Below are 17431 nucleotides of genomic sequence, written 5' to 3'. Positions count from 1 at the left end.
CTCCACCTTAGTCTTATGTGTTCCAGAACTTCATATAAACAGAGTCATATATTCTTTACTCTTTTATGTCTGACTTCTTTCACTCAACATAATGTCCTCAAAATATTCTTTAAAGCCAAAGAAAACCAGATCTAAATGTATTCAGTAGGGAAAGTGGAAGGCATCTACTCAGGATATTTGAATTGTAAATCTTTTGCACAACAGCAGGAAGTGCCATTCAGACTACCTGTGAAAATATGTAATACATAATGATAAATGTAAGAGATTCTGACCTGTGAAGATAAAAATACAACAAGACGGCCAAATGAAAGGCTGGAGCCAGGGCTGCGTGGGACTCCCAAGGGCGGGGTAGATCTGTGTGGGGAGGGGTAACGGTACAGTACACTTCTTTGTGTAAGGGCGGGGTCTTTAGTGAAGTAATGCATAAGATTAAATGCGATTGGACTAAACAGGAGCTTTCTAAACTTCAAATTCTCCTGATTTCTTTCATTGTAAATATTGTATATTCTGTCACTGATAAATTCTGAGATGATATCTTATGTAAAAGGAAATAGAATCATTTAAATTTTGGATTTATGCTACTCACTGAAGTTCCTGGTATGCAATGGCAGCTTCTCTTGGATGTTCAAAACAAAAGAATGCCTCAGAAAATCTGCGCACCTGGAAAATTCCAAAAGGGAGTATGAATAACATGGCACATTTAAAAAGTCAATCAGGAACTGGGTGGCAGGGAAAGAAACCCCCTTTGCGAGGCCCTCCATAACCATCCCTGTGAGAATTACTCTCCCTCCTCAGGGTGGCCAAAGCACTGTATTTTGGTACTTACCGCAAGAGTTAAAAGGAAGAACAGAATGTAGGTAAGAAATTTCGTTTTACATTATGGATCCACCATTCATCCTCCTTGAAGATGGGGATTCTGTCTGTCTTATTTACCACTACATCCCCACACCAAGAACAGCACCCAGTGCACAGAAGAATGGTGGGATCAGCTAGCACTCCCTGGTGCTGTGTGCCAGGCATCCCAGTACACACCAGCTGAGCTGATGGTGGACTCGCTGGCTCTGTGACCTTCGGCATTTCACCTTGGAGCCTCGATGACTCCTTTTCAATTACACTTAATACTTATTCTTCATAGGGGGTTATTGCAAAGAATAAACAAGATAATGTATTTGATAGCAGTTTTTAATCTGGAAAGTGTCTATAAATATAAGCTATTACAATTACCACTGTAGCATTCACCATATTTTTTCTTAAAATAATTGTATACGTGAACTGTCTCCCCTCCTAATGTGCAGGAACACATTAGAGTAGGAACTGTGTTTTGGATGATCTTTGCTATCCCCCCAAAATATGTCTTGGTATGTTACAGAAGCAAGTACTTGGTAAATACTGGTCAAATGTAGTTGAATATTTCTTCCATCATATTTGTATTCTGACCCTTTCATTTCTAACTATGCAGGAAAAGGCTTTGTCAGCACTGGAGCAACAGTAAGGGGATGGAAAAGATATTTTGTTTGAAGGGTACATGGAGGAGAGAGAAATGATATTATATCTTGGAATTATATTACACCTAAGATTTTTTTCTAAAGGGAAGTACAACTTAGGGGTCTTTGGTTTTAAATGTACAATGAGGGGCTTCCCTGGTGGCGCAGTGGTTAAGAATCCACCTGCCAATGCAGGGGACATGGGTTCAAGCCCTGGTCTGGGAAGATCCCACATGTCACGGAGCAACTAAGCCTATGTGCCACAACTACTGAGCCTGCGAGCCACAACTACTCAAGCCCGCACCACAACTACTGAAGCCCACACGGCCTAGAGCCCTCGCGCTGCAACTACTGAGCCCACGCGCCACAACTGCTGAAGCCCGCATGCTCTAGGGCCCATGTGCCCCAACTACTGAGCCAGCGTGCTGCAACTACTGAAACCTGCACGCCTACAGCCCGTGCTCCACAGTAAGAGAAGCCACTGCAATGAGATGCCCACTCACTGCAACGAAGAGTAGCTCCCGCTCACCACCACTAGAGAAAGCCTGCGGGCAGCAGCAAAGACTCAACGCAGCCAAAAAAAACATATTCAAAAAAAGAGTCAAATATTTTAAAAGCCAAATGCAGAAAATTATGTATTGTACGCTCCCCCTTGTATTTTAAAAAAGAGAGGAGAGGCTGGTGGTGATGGGGTTCTGGACATGCTACCCCAAATTATGGCACCTTGGCATACTGAATATCTTAAGGTGAAGAAATTTAAGAAAAGGAAGAGCAGGAAAGTCACCCTGACCTCCTCACCAACCCTTCTCCCCTAAAACAGGCCATAAAACCCTCATGTGAGAGGTGCCCTCACTATACCCAGAGGAATGGAACGTCCATTCTTATCTCCCAAAACAAAGGAATGGCAAGAAGAAGCCTACAAACAGGCCTTGCTAATAATAAATTCCCTCGGTTTACTACAATTACTTCATACTCCTTAACCTATCATATTCCTTCATGAACTGTCAACTCTTCATCAAGCCTATCATAAAATACTCAGGTCTGTTTCTTTGGGTCTTCATTTCCTTATGAAGGCTACCTTGTCACATAAAACTTATATTAAACAAATTTGTACACTTCTCAGGGCTTCCCTGGTGGTGCAGTGGTTAAGAATCTGCCTGCCAATGCAGCGGACACGGGTTCCAGCCCTGGTCTGGGAAGATCCCACCTGCTGCGGAGCAACTAAGCCCGTGCATCATAACTACTGAGCCTGCACTCTAGAGCCCGCGAGCCACAGCTACTGAGCCCACGTGCCACAACTACTGAAGCCCATGCGCCTAGAGCCCATGCTCCCCAACAGGAGAAGCCACCACAAGGAAAAGCCCACGCACCGCAACAAAGAGTAGCCCCCGCTCACCGCAACTAGAGAAAAGCCTGCGTGCAGCAATGAAGATCCAATGCAGCCAAAAAACAAAAAAAAAATGTACAGTGAATGGGAGAAACATTTTATTCGTCATCAAGTTATAGCCAGTTGAGTTTCTAAGTTCCTAAGCTTGTCTCCCTGAGTTGGTGAGACTAGGTCTTCAGAGGGACAAGTTGACAGGGGGCAACGAAACATCTGTGGGAAGGACGCAACTGTCTTCACCTTCAAATGCTGCTGACGGCCCCTTCTTCCTCTCCAACACTAAGGGAGACATGAGGAAAACTTATCTGCCTGCCTGCCTGTCTGTCTGTCTGTTAGAGGTATTTTCCCTGAGGGCTGTAAAGTGTAAAGAAATGCAGCCTGAAGTCATCTGGATTCCTGCAGCTGCAGCTGGGCCTGCCTCCCCACCTTCCCTGATCCCTACAATAAGAACCATCATTTCTGGACAGCATCCTCCCTACCAGGCTCTGTGCTAAGCACTTTAGTTTCATTCTTTGATTTGAACCATATAAAAACCTTACGAAGTGGATATATCTTCATTTAACAAGTGAGGCAAGACAACATAGCTGGGCTGTGATACACATGGGATTCAAATAAAGACTTGAGAAAAGTGTCAAGACTTGTGCTCCAACCACTGATCCCTTCCCTTCTGCATTAAGACTCCCTGTTATCATAAAGTCTTTCCTTTCCGGTCTGCTCCCAGACGAGGCTCTCTGTCTGAACTTTCTCCTGCCCTGATTTCTGGGCAGTGGCAACCCGTGAGGAAGAAGGCTGGCGCAGCACTGTGAGGCCATCTCTAAGGCATCACTGCCACCTGATGGCAGCACAGCTGAATTCTGGGCAAAAGGCAGGCACAGAAAAATATGTCAAATTTACAAACTCAGGATATGAGTAACAGATATTAATACTTTGGTATATATATATATCTGTAAGACACGTTTTGAGTATGTACCCTAATTTTAAAGAATCCACCTATTTGGCAATATCAACTATTCAAAATTTAACTAGGACATTAAAAAAAAAGGCTTTAAGGGTTCAAAATGGGTGTTTATAGTGCTTTAAAGAGTTAAATGTTCCTTTATCTATGTTCACCCTAATAGGCTGTTTAAATTGCTAAGCAATGCTTACTATAATAATTTTAATAAGTAGTTATTAATATAACTATATTATAATTTAATATATTAATCACTTACTATTATAATATTTGCTATAATAATTTTATACATGCTCATCCAGGTTAGATTCTAATCTGTAGTGCAGAGTCCAAATATGTGATATATTATCTATGTTGCCTTGAAGAAAGAAGGCACCTCACATATGTTCACTGAACAAATGTTTCTTGTTTTGAATTTAATTTATTTTTTTATACAGCAGGTTCTTATCAGTTATCCGTTTTATACCTATTAGTGTATACATGTCAATCCCAATCTCCCAGTTCATCCCACACCCCTGCCCCACCACTGTCCCTGCTTGGTGTACGTACATTTGTTCTCTACATCTGTGTCACTATTTCTGCCCTGCGAACTGCTTCATCTGTACCATTTTTCTAGGTTCCACATATATGTGTTAATGTACGATATTTGTTTTTCTATTTCTGACTTAGTTCACTCTGCATGGCAGTCTCCAGGTCCATCCACGGCTCTGCAAATGGCACTATTTCATTCCCTTTAATGGCTGGGTAATATTCCATTGTATATATATACCACATCTTCTTTATCCATTCATCTGTCGATGGACACTTAGGTTGCTTCCATGACCTGGCTGTTTTAAATAGTGCTGCAATGAACATTGAGGTGCATGTGTCCTTTTGAATTATGGTTTTCTCTGGGTATATGCTAAGTAGTGGGATTGCTGGGTCATATGGTAATTCTATTTTAAGGAACCTCCATACTGTTTTCCTTAGTGGATGTATCAGTTTACATTCCCACCAACAGTGTAGGAGGGTTCCCTTTTCTCCACACCCTCTCCAGCATATATTACTTGTAGACTTTTTGATGGCAGCCATTCTGACCAGTGTGAGGTAATAGCTCATTGTAGTTTTGATTTGCATTTCTCTAATAATTAGTGATGTTGAGCAGCTTTTCATGTGCTTCTTGGCCATCTGTATGTCTTTGGAGAAATGTGTATTTAGGTCTTCTGCCCATTTTTGGATTGGGTCGTTTGGTTTTTTTAATATTGAGCTGCATGAGCTGTTTATATATTCTGGAGATTAATCCTTTGTTGATTTGTTTGCAAATATTTTCTCCCGTTCTGAGGGTTGTCTTTTCATCTTGTTTGTAGTTTCCTTTGCTTTGCAAAAGATTCTAAGTTTCATTAGGTCCCATTTGTTTATTTTTGTTTTTATTTCCATTACTCTAGGAGGTGGATCAAAAAAGATCTTGCTGTGATTCATGTCAAAGAGTGTTCTTCCTATGTTTTCCTCTGAGAGTTTTATAGTGTCCGGTCTTACATTTAGGTCTTTAATCCATTTTGATTTTAATTTTGTGTATGGTGTTAGGGAGTGTAGCTTTTACATGTAGCTGTCCAGTGTTCCCAGCACCACTTACTGAAGAGACTGTCTTTTCTCCATTGTATATCCTTGCCTCCTTTGTCATAGATTAGTTGACCATAGGTGCGTGGGTCTATCCCTGAGCTTCCTATCCTGTTCCATTGATCTATATTTCTGTTTTTGTGCTAGTACCATATTGTCTTCATTACTGTAGCTTTGTAGTATAGTCTGAAGTCAGGGAGTCTGATTCCTACAGCTCCGTTTTTTTCCCTCAAGACTGCTTTGGCTATTGGGGGTCTTTTGTGTCTCCAGACAAATTTTAAGATTTTTTTGTTCTAGTTCTGTAAAAACTGCCATTGGTAATCTGATAGGGATTGCACTGAACCTGTAGAATGCTTTGGGTAGTAGAGTCATTTTCAAAATATTGATTCTTCCAAACCAAGAACATAGTATGCCTCTCCATCTGTTTGTATCATCTTTAATTTCTTTCATCAGTATCTTATAGTTTTCTGCATACAGGTCTTTTGCCTCCCTAGGTATTTTATTCTTTCTGTTGCAATGGTAAATGGGAGTGTTTCCTTAATTTCTCTTTCAGATGTTTCATCATCAGTGTGCAGGAATGCAAGAGATTTCTGTGCATTAATTTTGTATCCTGCAACTTTATCAAATTCAATGATCAGCTCTAGTAGTTTTCTGGTGGCATCTTTAGGATTCTCTATGTATAGTATCATGTCATCTGCAAACAGTGACAGTTTTACTTCCTCTTTTCCAATTTGTATTCTTTTTATTTCTTTTTCTTCTCTGGTTACCGTGGCTAGGACTTCCAAAACTATGCTGAATAACAGTGGCGAGAGTGGACATCCCTGTCTTTTTCCTGATCTTAGAGGAAATGCTTTCAGTTTTTCACCACTGAGAATGATGTTTGCTGTGGGTTTGTCATATATGGCCTTTATTATGTTGAGGTAGGTTCCCTCTATACCCACTTTCTGGAGACTATTTATCATAAATGGGTGTTGAATTTTGTGAAAAGCTTTTTCTGCAACTACTGAGATGATCATACGGTTTTTATTCCTCACTTTGTTAATATGGTGTATCACACTGATTGATTTGCGTATATTGAAGAATCCTTGCATCCCTGGGATAAATCCCAGTTGATCATGGTGTATGATCCTTTAAATGTGTTGTTGGATTCTGTTTGCTAGTATTTTGTTGAGGATTTTTGCATCTATATTCATCAGTGACACTGGTCTGTAATTTTCATTTTTTGTAGTTATCTTTGTCCGTTTTTGGTATCAGGGTGATGGTGGCCTTGTAGAATGAGTTTGGGAGTGTTCCTCCCTCTGCTATATTTTGGAAGAGTTTGAGAAGGATGGGTGTTAGCTCTTCTCTAAATGTTTGAAAGAATTCACCTGTGAAGCCATCTGGTCCTGGACTTTTGTTTGTTGGAAGATTTTAAATCATAGTTTCAATTTCATTACTTGTGATTGGTCTGTGCATATTTTCTATTTCTTCCTGGTTCAGTCTTGGAAGGTTATACCTTTCTAAGAATTTGTCCATTTCTTCCAGGTTGTCCATTTAATTGGCATAGAGTTGCCTGTAGTAGTCTCTTAGGATGCTTTGTACTTCTGCGGTGTCTATTGTAACTTCTCCTTTTTGATTTCTAATTTTATTGATTTGAGTCCTCTCCCTCTTTTCCTTGATGAGTGTGGCTAATGGTTTATCAATTTTGTTTATCTTCTCAAAGAACAAGCTTTTCGTTTTATCGATCTTTGCTATTGTTTTCTTTGTTTCTATTTCATTTATTTCTACTCTGATCTTTATGATTTCTTTCCTTCTGCTAACTTTGGGTTTTGTTTGTTTTTCTTTCTCTAGTTTCTTAAGGTGTAAGGTTAGATTGTTTATTTGAGATTTTTCTTGTGTCTTGTGGTAGGATTGTATTGCTGTAAACTTCCCTGTTAGAACTGCTTTTGCTGCATCCCATAGATTTCGGATCATTGTGTTTTCATTGTCATTTGTCTCTAGCTATTTTTTGATTTCCTCTTCGATTTCTTCAGTGATCTCTTGGTTATTTAGTAACGTATCGTTTAGCCTCCATGTGTTTGTGTATCTTACGTTTTTTTCCCTGTAATTGATTTCTAATCTTATAGCGTTGTGGTCGGAAAAGATGCTTGATATGATTTCAATTTTCTTAAATTTACTGAGGCTTGATTTGTGACCCAAGATGTGATCTACTCTGGAGAATGTTCCGTGCACACTTGAGAAGAAAGTGTAATCTGCTGTTTTTGGATGGAATGCCCTATAAATATCAATTAAATCTATCTGGTCTATTGTGTCATTTAAAGCTTGTCCTTCCTTATTTATTTTCATTATGGATGATCTGTCCATTGGTGTAAGTGAGATGTTAAAGTCCCCTACTATTATTGTGTTACTGCTGATTTCCTCTTTCAGAGCTGTTAGCAGTTGCCTTATGTACTGAGGTGCTCCTATGTTTAGGAGCACCTCAATACATAAGCACCATATATATATGGGAGCACCATGTATATATGGGTGCATATATATTTATAATTGTTACATCTTCTTCTTGGATTGATCTCTTGATCATTAGGTAGTGTCTTTCCTTGTCTCTTGTAACATTCATTATTTTAAAGTCTATTTTATCTGATATGAGTATTGCCACTTCAGCTTTCTTTTGATTTCCATTTGCATGGAATATCTTTTTCCATTCCCTCACTTTCAGTCTGTATGTGTCCCTAGGTCTGAAGGGGGTCTCTTGTAGACAGCATATATATGCATCTTATTTTTGCATCCATTCAGCGAGCCTGTGTCTTTTGGTTGGGGCATTTAATCCATTTACATTTAAGGTAATTATTGATATGTATGTTCCTATTACCACTTTCTTAATTGTTATGGGTTTGTTTTTGTAGGTCCTTTTCTTCTCTTGTGTTTCCCACTTAGAGAAGTTCCTTAGCATTTGTTGTAGAGCTCGTTTGGTGGTGCTGAATTCTCTTAGCTTTTGCTTCCTTTGTAAAACTTTTGATTTCTCCATCGCATCTGAATGAGATCCTTGCCGGGTAGAGTAATCTTGGTGGTAGGTTCTTCCCTTTCATCACTTTAAATATATCACGCCACTCCCTTCTGGCTTGTAGAGTTTCTGCTGAGAAATCAGCTGTTAACCTTATGGGAGTTCCCTTGTATGTTATTTGTCGTTTTTCCCTTGTTGCTTTCAAGAATTTTTCTTTGTCTTTAATTTTTGTCTATTTTATTACTATGTGTCTCGGTGTCTTTCTCCTTGGGTTTATCATGCCTGGGACTCTCTGTGCTTCCTGGACTTGGGTGGCTATTTCCTTTCCCATATTAGGGAAATTTTCGACTATAATCTCTTCAAATATTTTCTCGGGTCCTTTCTCTCTCTCTTCTCCTTCTGAGACCCCTATAATGCCAATGTTGTTGCATTTAATGTTGTCCCAGAGGTCTCTTAGGCTGTCTTCTTTTCTTTTCATTCTTTTCTCTTTATTCTGTTCCACGGCAGTGAATTCCACCATTCTGTCTTCCGGGTCACTTATCTGTTCTTCTGCCTCAGTTATTCTGCTATTGATTTCTCCTAGTGTATTTTTCATTTCAGTTATTGTATTGTTCACCTCTGTTTGTTTGTCCTCTAATTATTCTAGGTGTTTATTCTTTAATTCTTCTAAGTCTCTGTTAAATATTTCTCGCATCTTCTCGATCTTTGCCTCCATTCTTTTTCCGAGGTCCTGGATCACCTTCACTATCATTATTGTGAAATCTTTATTTGGAAGGTTGCCTATCTCCACTTCATTTAGTTGTTTTTCTGGGGTTTTACCTTGTTCCTTCATCTGGTACATTGCCCTCTGCCTTTTCATCTTGTCTATCTTTCTGTGAATGTGGTTTTTGTTCCACAGGCTGCAGGGTTGTAGTGCTTCTTGCTTCTGCTGTCTGCCCTCTGGTGGATGAGGCTATCTGAACAAGTGTTCTTTAAGTTCTTTTTATACAAACCTGATTTATGCCTACTGTTAGATGCAACCCCTACTGGTTTAAGTTATTTGTTTTCTCAATCCACAGTACATTATAAAGAGCAAATGAAACCAAGGGAGAAGGAGAAGTAGAGTATACATAGTATATATAGGCATTAAGTATACATAAGTATACTAGGCAAAGGAAATAAGAACTTGATGCTGAAACACAAAGGCGCCTCTTAAAGAAAACCTAGAAAATTCCCATAAAAAGCAGACAAAATAAGTTAAAAAATTAATATAACTTGGGCCTCTCTAATGGAGGATCTGCTACCCAGACATTTTTGAGAGCACAGGACACCAGTGTACTATTAAAGCAGAGTACATTACACAAGATTCATAATGATAACTAAGTCACTTTGAAAGGGCTAAATTAGGTTCCATATACTCTACTTCAGAAGGTAAGCAACCATGAAGCACACTAGAAAGTTTTCATTTAAAATGGTCAAAAGTAATTTAAGGAAAAAATCAGCCCTTTAGAAAGCACATATTGGATGATAACAAAATTCACTTTGGGGTAGACTTATTTCTTGAAAATTCTGGGCATGTTTTTTGTAAATACACATAAAGCTATAATACATTTTATGTTAATAATTACATTAACAATGGGAGTCTGCCTAAACCTTGCAAAATAGGAAATAAACGGCATCAAACTAAATATTATAAATAAACAATATGTTCTCAGAAAGTACTTCTACTTTGTTAAAAAAGATAGAGCTTAATATATTAAGGTTCACTGATACAGTTGTACTGAAGGAATATCAGAAGAAGTAGTTTTAGAGATGAGTTCTTAAAAATGCAAACTGCGTAATGTTTTGAATAGATAACACATCATTGTAAAGAAACCTTTAAGTGGGAAAGGATGGCTATACAAGTTATTTCTAACTCTTTCCCTCTTCTAGAGCACAGAAAGCATCAATACACTTGAAAACGTTATGATCTTAAAATCTCCGTAAAAGTTAATAAGAATTCCTGACCCTCCACCCTTGTTAGGGGAAGCTAGTGGCTACACATTAGAATCCAGGGTCCTGCTGATCCATACGGAAGCTTTAAAGGGCAAATTCAAAAAAGTGCTCCTTCAGAACAGAATGGAGATTCCTCAAAAAACTAAAAACAGAACTACCATATAATGTAGCAATCCCACTCCTGTGCATATATCTGGAGAAAACTCTAATTCAAAAGGATACATGCACCCCAGTGTTCCTTGCAGCACTATTCACAATAGCCAAGACATGGAAGCAACCTAAATGTCCACTGACAGATGAATGCGTGAAGAAGATGTGGTACATATATACAATGGAATACTACTCAGCTGTAAAAAAGAATGAAATAATGCCATTTGCAGGAACATGGATGGACCTGGAGATGATCATACTAAGTGAAGTAAGTCAGACAGAGAAAGACAAATATCATATGATATAACTTATAGGTGGAATCTAAAATAGGACACAAATGAACTTATCTATGAAACACAAACAGACTCACAGACTAGAGAACAGACTTGCGGTTGCCAAGCGGGAGGGGGTTGGGGGAGGGAAGGAGTGGGAGTTTGGGATTTGCAGATGCAAACTAGTATATATAGAACAGATAAACAACAAGGTCCTACTGTATAGCCCAGGGAACTATATTCAAAACACAAACAAAAAGCTGCTCCTTCCACAGGCAGATACAACCTGCCTCCAGGGAGGAGAGGCCAGATTTCACTTCCCACTCCCCCTAGTAGAATGCTCGTATTCAGGGAAAAGCCTAACCCTGTTAATCACTTGGAGAATTTTTTAAAAATTACCCATGCCTGGGCCCCATTCAGCACTGGTAAGTTTTAAAGTTCCCTAGGTGATTCTAATGTACAGCCATGGTTGAAAAGCACTATTTAACTTCTATTTAGACCATGACAGAGCAAGTAGTATTGGATTGACTCTACTGAAAACAACTTACAAAACTGCACAAGATACAGGAGCAACTGTTTCAAGCACTGAAGAACATCAACTAGACATGCAAAGAAGCTGGAAGATGTAACTTACAACCAAGAGATAAAAGCAGTTAGTAGAAGTAGACTCCAAGATAATCTAGGTGTTAGAATTAGCAGGCAAGTACTTTTCTTTCTCTTTTTAAATAATTAATAGACTAGGTTTTTCAGAGCAGTTTTAGGTTTACAGAAAAATTGATCAGAAAGTATAGGGAGTTCCAATTATACCTCAAGCCCCCAAGTTTCTCCTATTATTTACATCTTGTATTATGGTGATGCATTTGTTATAACTGACGAACCAATATTGATACATTATTATTAACTAAAGTCCATCGTTTATATTAAAGTTCACCCTTGTTGTTGTGAATTGTATGGGCTTTGACAAATGTATAGTGACATGTATCCACCATTACGATATCATAGAGTACAGTTTTACTGCCCTAAAAGTCTCCTATGCTCCACCCACTAGACTCTCTCCCAATCCCCCTGAGCCCCTGGCGACCATTGATTATTTATTTATAGTTTTTCCTTTTCCAGAATGTCACAGAATTGGAATAATATAGTAGGTAATTCTTCAGATTGGCTTCTTTCATTTAGCAGTGATACACTTTTAAGGTTTCTCTATGTCTTTTCATGGTTTGATGGCTTATTTCTTTTTATTACTGAAAAATATTCCATCGTGTAAATACACAACAGTTTGTTTAACCATTCACCTGATGAAGGACATCTAAGTTTTGGCAATTATAAAAAAAAGTTGCTGTAAATATCTGAGTGCAGGTTTTTGTGCAGACCTAAGTTTTTAAATAATTTGGGTAAATACCAAAGAGCACGGTAGCTGGATTATTATGTAAGAGTATGTTTAGATTTATATGAAACTGTCAAACTGTCTTCCAAAGTGGTTGCATCATTTTGCATCCCCAACAGCAATGAATGAGAGTTCCTGTTGCTCCACATCTTCACCAATATTTAGTGCTGTCAGTGTTTTCAATTTTAGTCATTCTTACAGGTGTGCATGGTATCTCACTGTTGCTTTAATTTGCGAATCCCTAATAATGTATAAGTTGGGTATTTTCCTTCCCCCAAGTGAAAGGCTAGAGAGGGCTGGAGCTGGGTCCCCCAGGTCAGCTGGACTCTAGAAAGACAGTTTCTGAGGAGGAAGGTCTTGTTAAGAAGGAAAGAATGCTCTGGATGTATTTACAAATGGCTATTTCCCCCTCTCCCGGCATGAGGGGATTTCTCTGATTTGAACTATGTGAACCTGGGAGGGTTCCTGGAGCTAAAACTCATAGAAGTGTGGGTGTCCCCTAAGACTGGGCCCTCCTGGAGTTATTAACTCAAGCTTGTTCACACTGAGCCTCCAGAAATTCATCAATTACAGTTTTGCTCTCCTGGTACTGGCTCCTGGTGACTTCTGTTCATGGGTTGGTTTCTGCTTTGGTAAGATGTGATTCTCTGTAACTGGCTAGCCATCTCTCCAGTTTGGAGGTCAGGAGTTTATCCCGTGGCCTCGGTTCTCTAATGGACCTAAAAAGGTGTGTTGATATTTGGTTTGTTCAGCTCTTTTCTTGTTGTTAGAAAGGGAGTGATGAAGTCCAAGCCTCTTAAAGCTGGATCAGAAACCAGAAGTTCAGGCAAGTACTTTCAAGCCATAAGTATAAACTGGCCAATGACTGGGAGAAGCTGGTCATAATGAATGAACAGATGAGGAACCTTAGCAGAAAAATGAAATGATTAAAAAAAGAAAAGAACCAAAGGAAAATTTTGGAAGTAAAAAGTATATATCTGAAATGAAAATTTTACTAGAGAAGAGTTAGAGCAGATTAGACACTACAGAAATGAGTTAGTGAATTCAAAGATGGAAGAACAGAAATTATTCACTCTGAAGAGCACAGAGAAAAACTACTAAGAAACAAAATAGTATCAAATAGTGTAACATAAGTGAAATCAGAGTGCCAGAGAGAGAGAGAAAGTAGAGGAGAAAACTGGGGCAGAAAAATTCTGTAGTTCTAATGGCTAACATTTTGATAAAAATATCACCCTGCAAATATGAGGATCTCGGCAAATCACGAGATAAATAAACAAGATAAATACCAAGAAAATATATAAATATATATTTAGATAAATATAAAGAAAATATATAAACTACAAGCAATATAAAGAGAACTACAACAAGGCACCGTCAGAGTCAAACTGCTTCAAACCAAAGATAAGGAGAAAATTATAACAGCAGCTGGAGGGAAACAACAATATAAATGACAACTGATTTCTCATCCGAGATTATGGAGGATGGATGATAAAGGTATGTCTTTAAAATACTGATACAGGAAAAAAAAGTTAATCCAGAATATTGATTAAACAACCGTATCAATCAACCTGACCTAATTTATTTATTTATTTATTTATTTTTGGCTGTGCCATGCACCTTGTGGCATCTTAGTTCCCTAAAAAGGCATTGAACCCAGGCCACTGCAGTGAAAGCACCAAGTCCTAACCACTGGACTGCCAGGGAGTTCCCAACTGTAAATATATATGTTCTCAACACCAGAACACATGAATATATTAAGCAAATACTAACAGATCTGAAGGGAGAAATAGAAAGCGACACAGTAAGTCTCCTACGTATGAACGGGTTCTGTTCCGAGAGTGTGTTCATAAGGCCGATTTGTTCGTAAGTCCAACAAGGTTAGCCTAGGTACCCAGCTAACACAATCAGCTATATAGTACTGTGCTGTAATAGGTTTATAGTACTTTTCACACAAATAATACATAAAAAACAAACACAAAAAATAAAGAAAACATTTCTGATCTTACAGTACAGTACCGTGAAAAGTACAGTAGTGCAGTACAACAGCTGGCGCTTCTTAGCAGTACCAGCTACATCACCACTGCTTTTACACTTGCTTCTGGACATCGTACGCTTGAAATAAAGGTACTATGCTACTGTATTCTATACAGTACAGTACAGTAAAATACACAAAAGCACAACCACTTGTAGAGGATGCACGCACGTGACAACATAGCCAGACACGTGAACTAACTTACGTGACTGGACGCGCGAACATGTGTTCGCATCTTTCAAAGTTCACAACTTGAAGATTCGTATGTAGGGGACTTACTGTACTCATTAAAATGCTCTAACATCACTTTTTTTAAACTTACCCTCAAAGTATGGTGCTCTTGTGCTAGTACTAGTCTTAGCTCTTCATGTAGTGTTATAACTTCCAGAAACTGTCCCCATAAAGCCATTAGAAGTGAGCAAAGTTGTGCGAGATTCATATTTATAAGTTCTGCCAGTTCATCAGGATTCTCTATTTTCTGAAATGACAAGGGAAAAAACCTTTACTGCTCTCTGAGAATTACCATAACACACCTATATATATTACTGAGAATACAAAGGCAAATTTTTAGTTTTAAAAAATGGGTGTGTGTGCGCTTGCATATGTGTGTGCGCGCTTGCACGTGTGTGTGGAGAGAGACCAACTGACCCATGGTTTTTTTCTATCTGATAGTTACTACAGCACTTTTCGACCATTTAACCAATATTTCAATACCGGAGGTATCTTGTTACTGAAATAACATCATAGTCTAAAGTTACAAATCAGGATTCTATAGAACATGATCAAATTCAAACACTAAAATACTGGGAATTTTAAACACAATGTACAAATCATGATGAAAGTTATAAAAATTTTGAAAGATGATGAAATCTTAAAATCTGATTTTTTTCCCCATCAGCTAAGTAAAGTACTTAAAAGATCCGTAACTCCTCAGAAAGGACTGAGACACTCTCTAAAGTACTGCTTTGCCCTCACACCTGTGCTCCTAGATTTTATTTTGCTTGCGGGAATCCTTTCATAGAGCTGTCGAACACTTCTTTCCTTCTCTTTTCTAACAGTTCACTCACCCAGTATTTACTGAGCACATTTTACATGCTAGGGCCTACATTCTACAGACACCAAGATTAATATGAAAAGTTCGCAGTCTAATGAGGAAAGAAAAGTGGGTAAATGATTACAATATACTATTATGAGTGTTCTAATAGTGGTATTAAATTATCCCCTTTATTTAAATATTCACCTAAACTGATGATGGAAGTTAAGAGTACTGAATGAGATGCAGAATCTTCTAAAAGGCATTTGGTCTTCTTGAATTGATAAAATAAGAACTTCTAAACAAAGAATAAAAAGGACTATAAGTCAGAATGATGTTTCTCTTTGGTCAAGCATTTTTATCATGAGGACAGGCTTTTCTTCAATACACTGAGGCAGCAGTCAGTCTTCAGGGAGGTAGTATCTTGATGCAAAAATCTGTCCTTAATTACTAGTAACACTAAGAAATCTACTTTAAATACATACACGGGTGCTGATCTCATTTTCCTACTGTAAAGATGGAAGAAGTCTGCTCAGATTGAAGCTGACAGCCATTCCCACCTACACACCAATGATGGCCTCATTTATGGCTCTGGATCACATCTCCCCGAGCTCTAGATCCAGCATCTACTGGATGACTGTACTTGGACAGTTCAACGTGTCCCAAACTGCACTGCACCCTCCCTTTCTAAAAACAAACAAAACCCCCAAGTGTTGCTTATCACATATGACCCTCTTTCTCTCAGTTTGTATTGGCTTCTTTTTGAAGTCTGCAATCCAGCAGGCTTTTCTTCCCCAACCCAAACCAAGCTTCCATTTATCTTCTTAACTAAGAGAACACTTAAAACAAAAACTCAGCAGCATTAGTAAGAAAGGAAGGGATCGTGTCTTATTCACTTTTGTGACTCTGGTTACCAGTACACAGTAGTCACTCAATAAATACTTACTGGACGAATAAGTGAATGAATGAATAAGGAATTACAGGCCTCGGATAAGGAAAATGCTCCCAGAATACAAGGACAAACTCAGAAAACGCTGACAAATTCCAGAATTCTGGAATGGAAGCTAATAGAGTCAACAGATGGTAAGTACTGATTCATCAACATACACAGAAATTCTACAGAGGTGTTCTGCCCCAGGAAGTGGTTTATAAATGTTATTAGAAATGAAGCTAACAAGTTTCTCATGTCTCCTAAGAACACACAAAAGATTAAGATGTACTATAAAGAAGCTGAAACCTGCAGTATTGTTTCAGGAATGAATTTAATGGAGTTAGGAAAAGAAGACTAGAATAAGTATTTGACAGTGATTAAATAGCACTACGTAAGGCAAGCAATGCTACACCTAGTATAATCTACACACAAGTAGAACTAATTCTCCTCCAGAGAGCAAGGCTATCTAGATACCTTGTATTTATTAATTGTATTTCTCAGGGATCATGGCACCAAGGTTCTGAGAAAGGACTTTTAGTATTTTCATTATTGGGAAAAGCATCCCTTTGGGTATAAATTACTCCTTTGGTTTATATAACTCTTTACAGTAAGTGTCAAAATATAAATAATAATTTCTTTTTTATATTAAAAAGGAAATCAGAATTAAGTTTGACAAGATCTTTTATATGTATAAATGTAGGAATAATAAGACCTTACATTTATATATATTTTTCAAATAACATTCATTATTTTGTCCTATTCATAGCACTCACTGACCTTGTTTGATTACAAAATGGTGCTTACTTTAATAGACTTGGAAATGGGGGAAAGCAAAAAAGAAAAAAATAAAGTTCATTTTAGTTTATGGTCTTCAATTTTTTTCAGTTATAGAGAGGAAAAAACCAGAATCATATATAGCTTTATGCCATTTTCACTGGATAACACAGTATGAGCATTTCCCTACATCATCAAACATTTGTTGAAAGCAACATTTTTAAGGTTGTACAACTTTTTTAGATTATGAGTGTCCCACGATTTCTTTAACCATTGTCCTACTGTTGGGGATTTATTTAGGTTAATGTTTTACAATATTATAAGTTACACTACATATGAATTTCTGTTTATTTGGTATAAATTGAGAAGAAATACTCTTTTTGGCTTTGGATACATACTGCCAAACTAATCTCTGAGAAAGATCTACGAGGTACGAGAATCTGTATCTCAGCACATCTCAATAAGCATTACGTTGTTATTAAAAA

The 17431-nt window shown here is 38.0% G+C and overlaps 1 protein-coding gene across 5 annotated transcripts in view; it reads right to left on the bottom strand.

The window, feature by feature from the left end:
* FAM135A (family with sequence similarity 135 member A) overlaps positions 1–17431 on the bottom strand; it is a 123306-nt gene that overhangs the window by 30156 nt on the left and 75719 nt on the right. For all 5 annotated transcript variants that reach the window (XR_003793730.1, XM_029224088.1, XM_029224085.1 and 2 more), the window contains 2 exons: positions 14531–14686; positions 587–660 (listed from right to left, as the gene is read on the bottom strand). Coding sequence is in view for 4 of the 5 variants with exons in the window: in XM_029224088.1 (XP_029079921.1) it covers positions 587–660; positions 14531–14686 (230 nt within the window). In the remaining variant the exon portion in view is untranslated. The remainder of the gene's footprint in view (positions 1–586; positions 661–14530; positions 14687–17431) is intronic.

The sequence above is a fragment of the Monodon monoceros genome, unplaced genomic scaffold, assembly GCF_005190385.1.
Source record: "Monodon monoceros isolate NGI ecotype Baffin Bay Population unplaced genomic scaffold, NGI_Narwhal_1 Super_Scaffold_15, whole genome shotgun sequence".
Classification (NCBI taxonomy): Eukaryota; Metazoa; Chordata; class Mammalia; order Artiodactyla; family Monodontidae; genus Monodon; species Monodon monoceros.
Note: the sequence above shows the minus strand (reverse complement) of the source record. Positions and strands in the feature narration are given on the sequence as shown.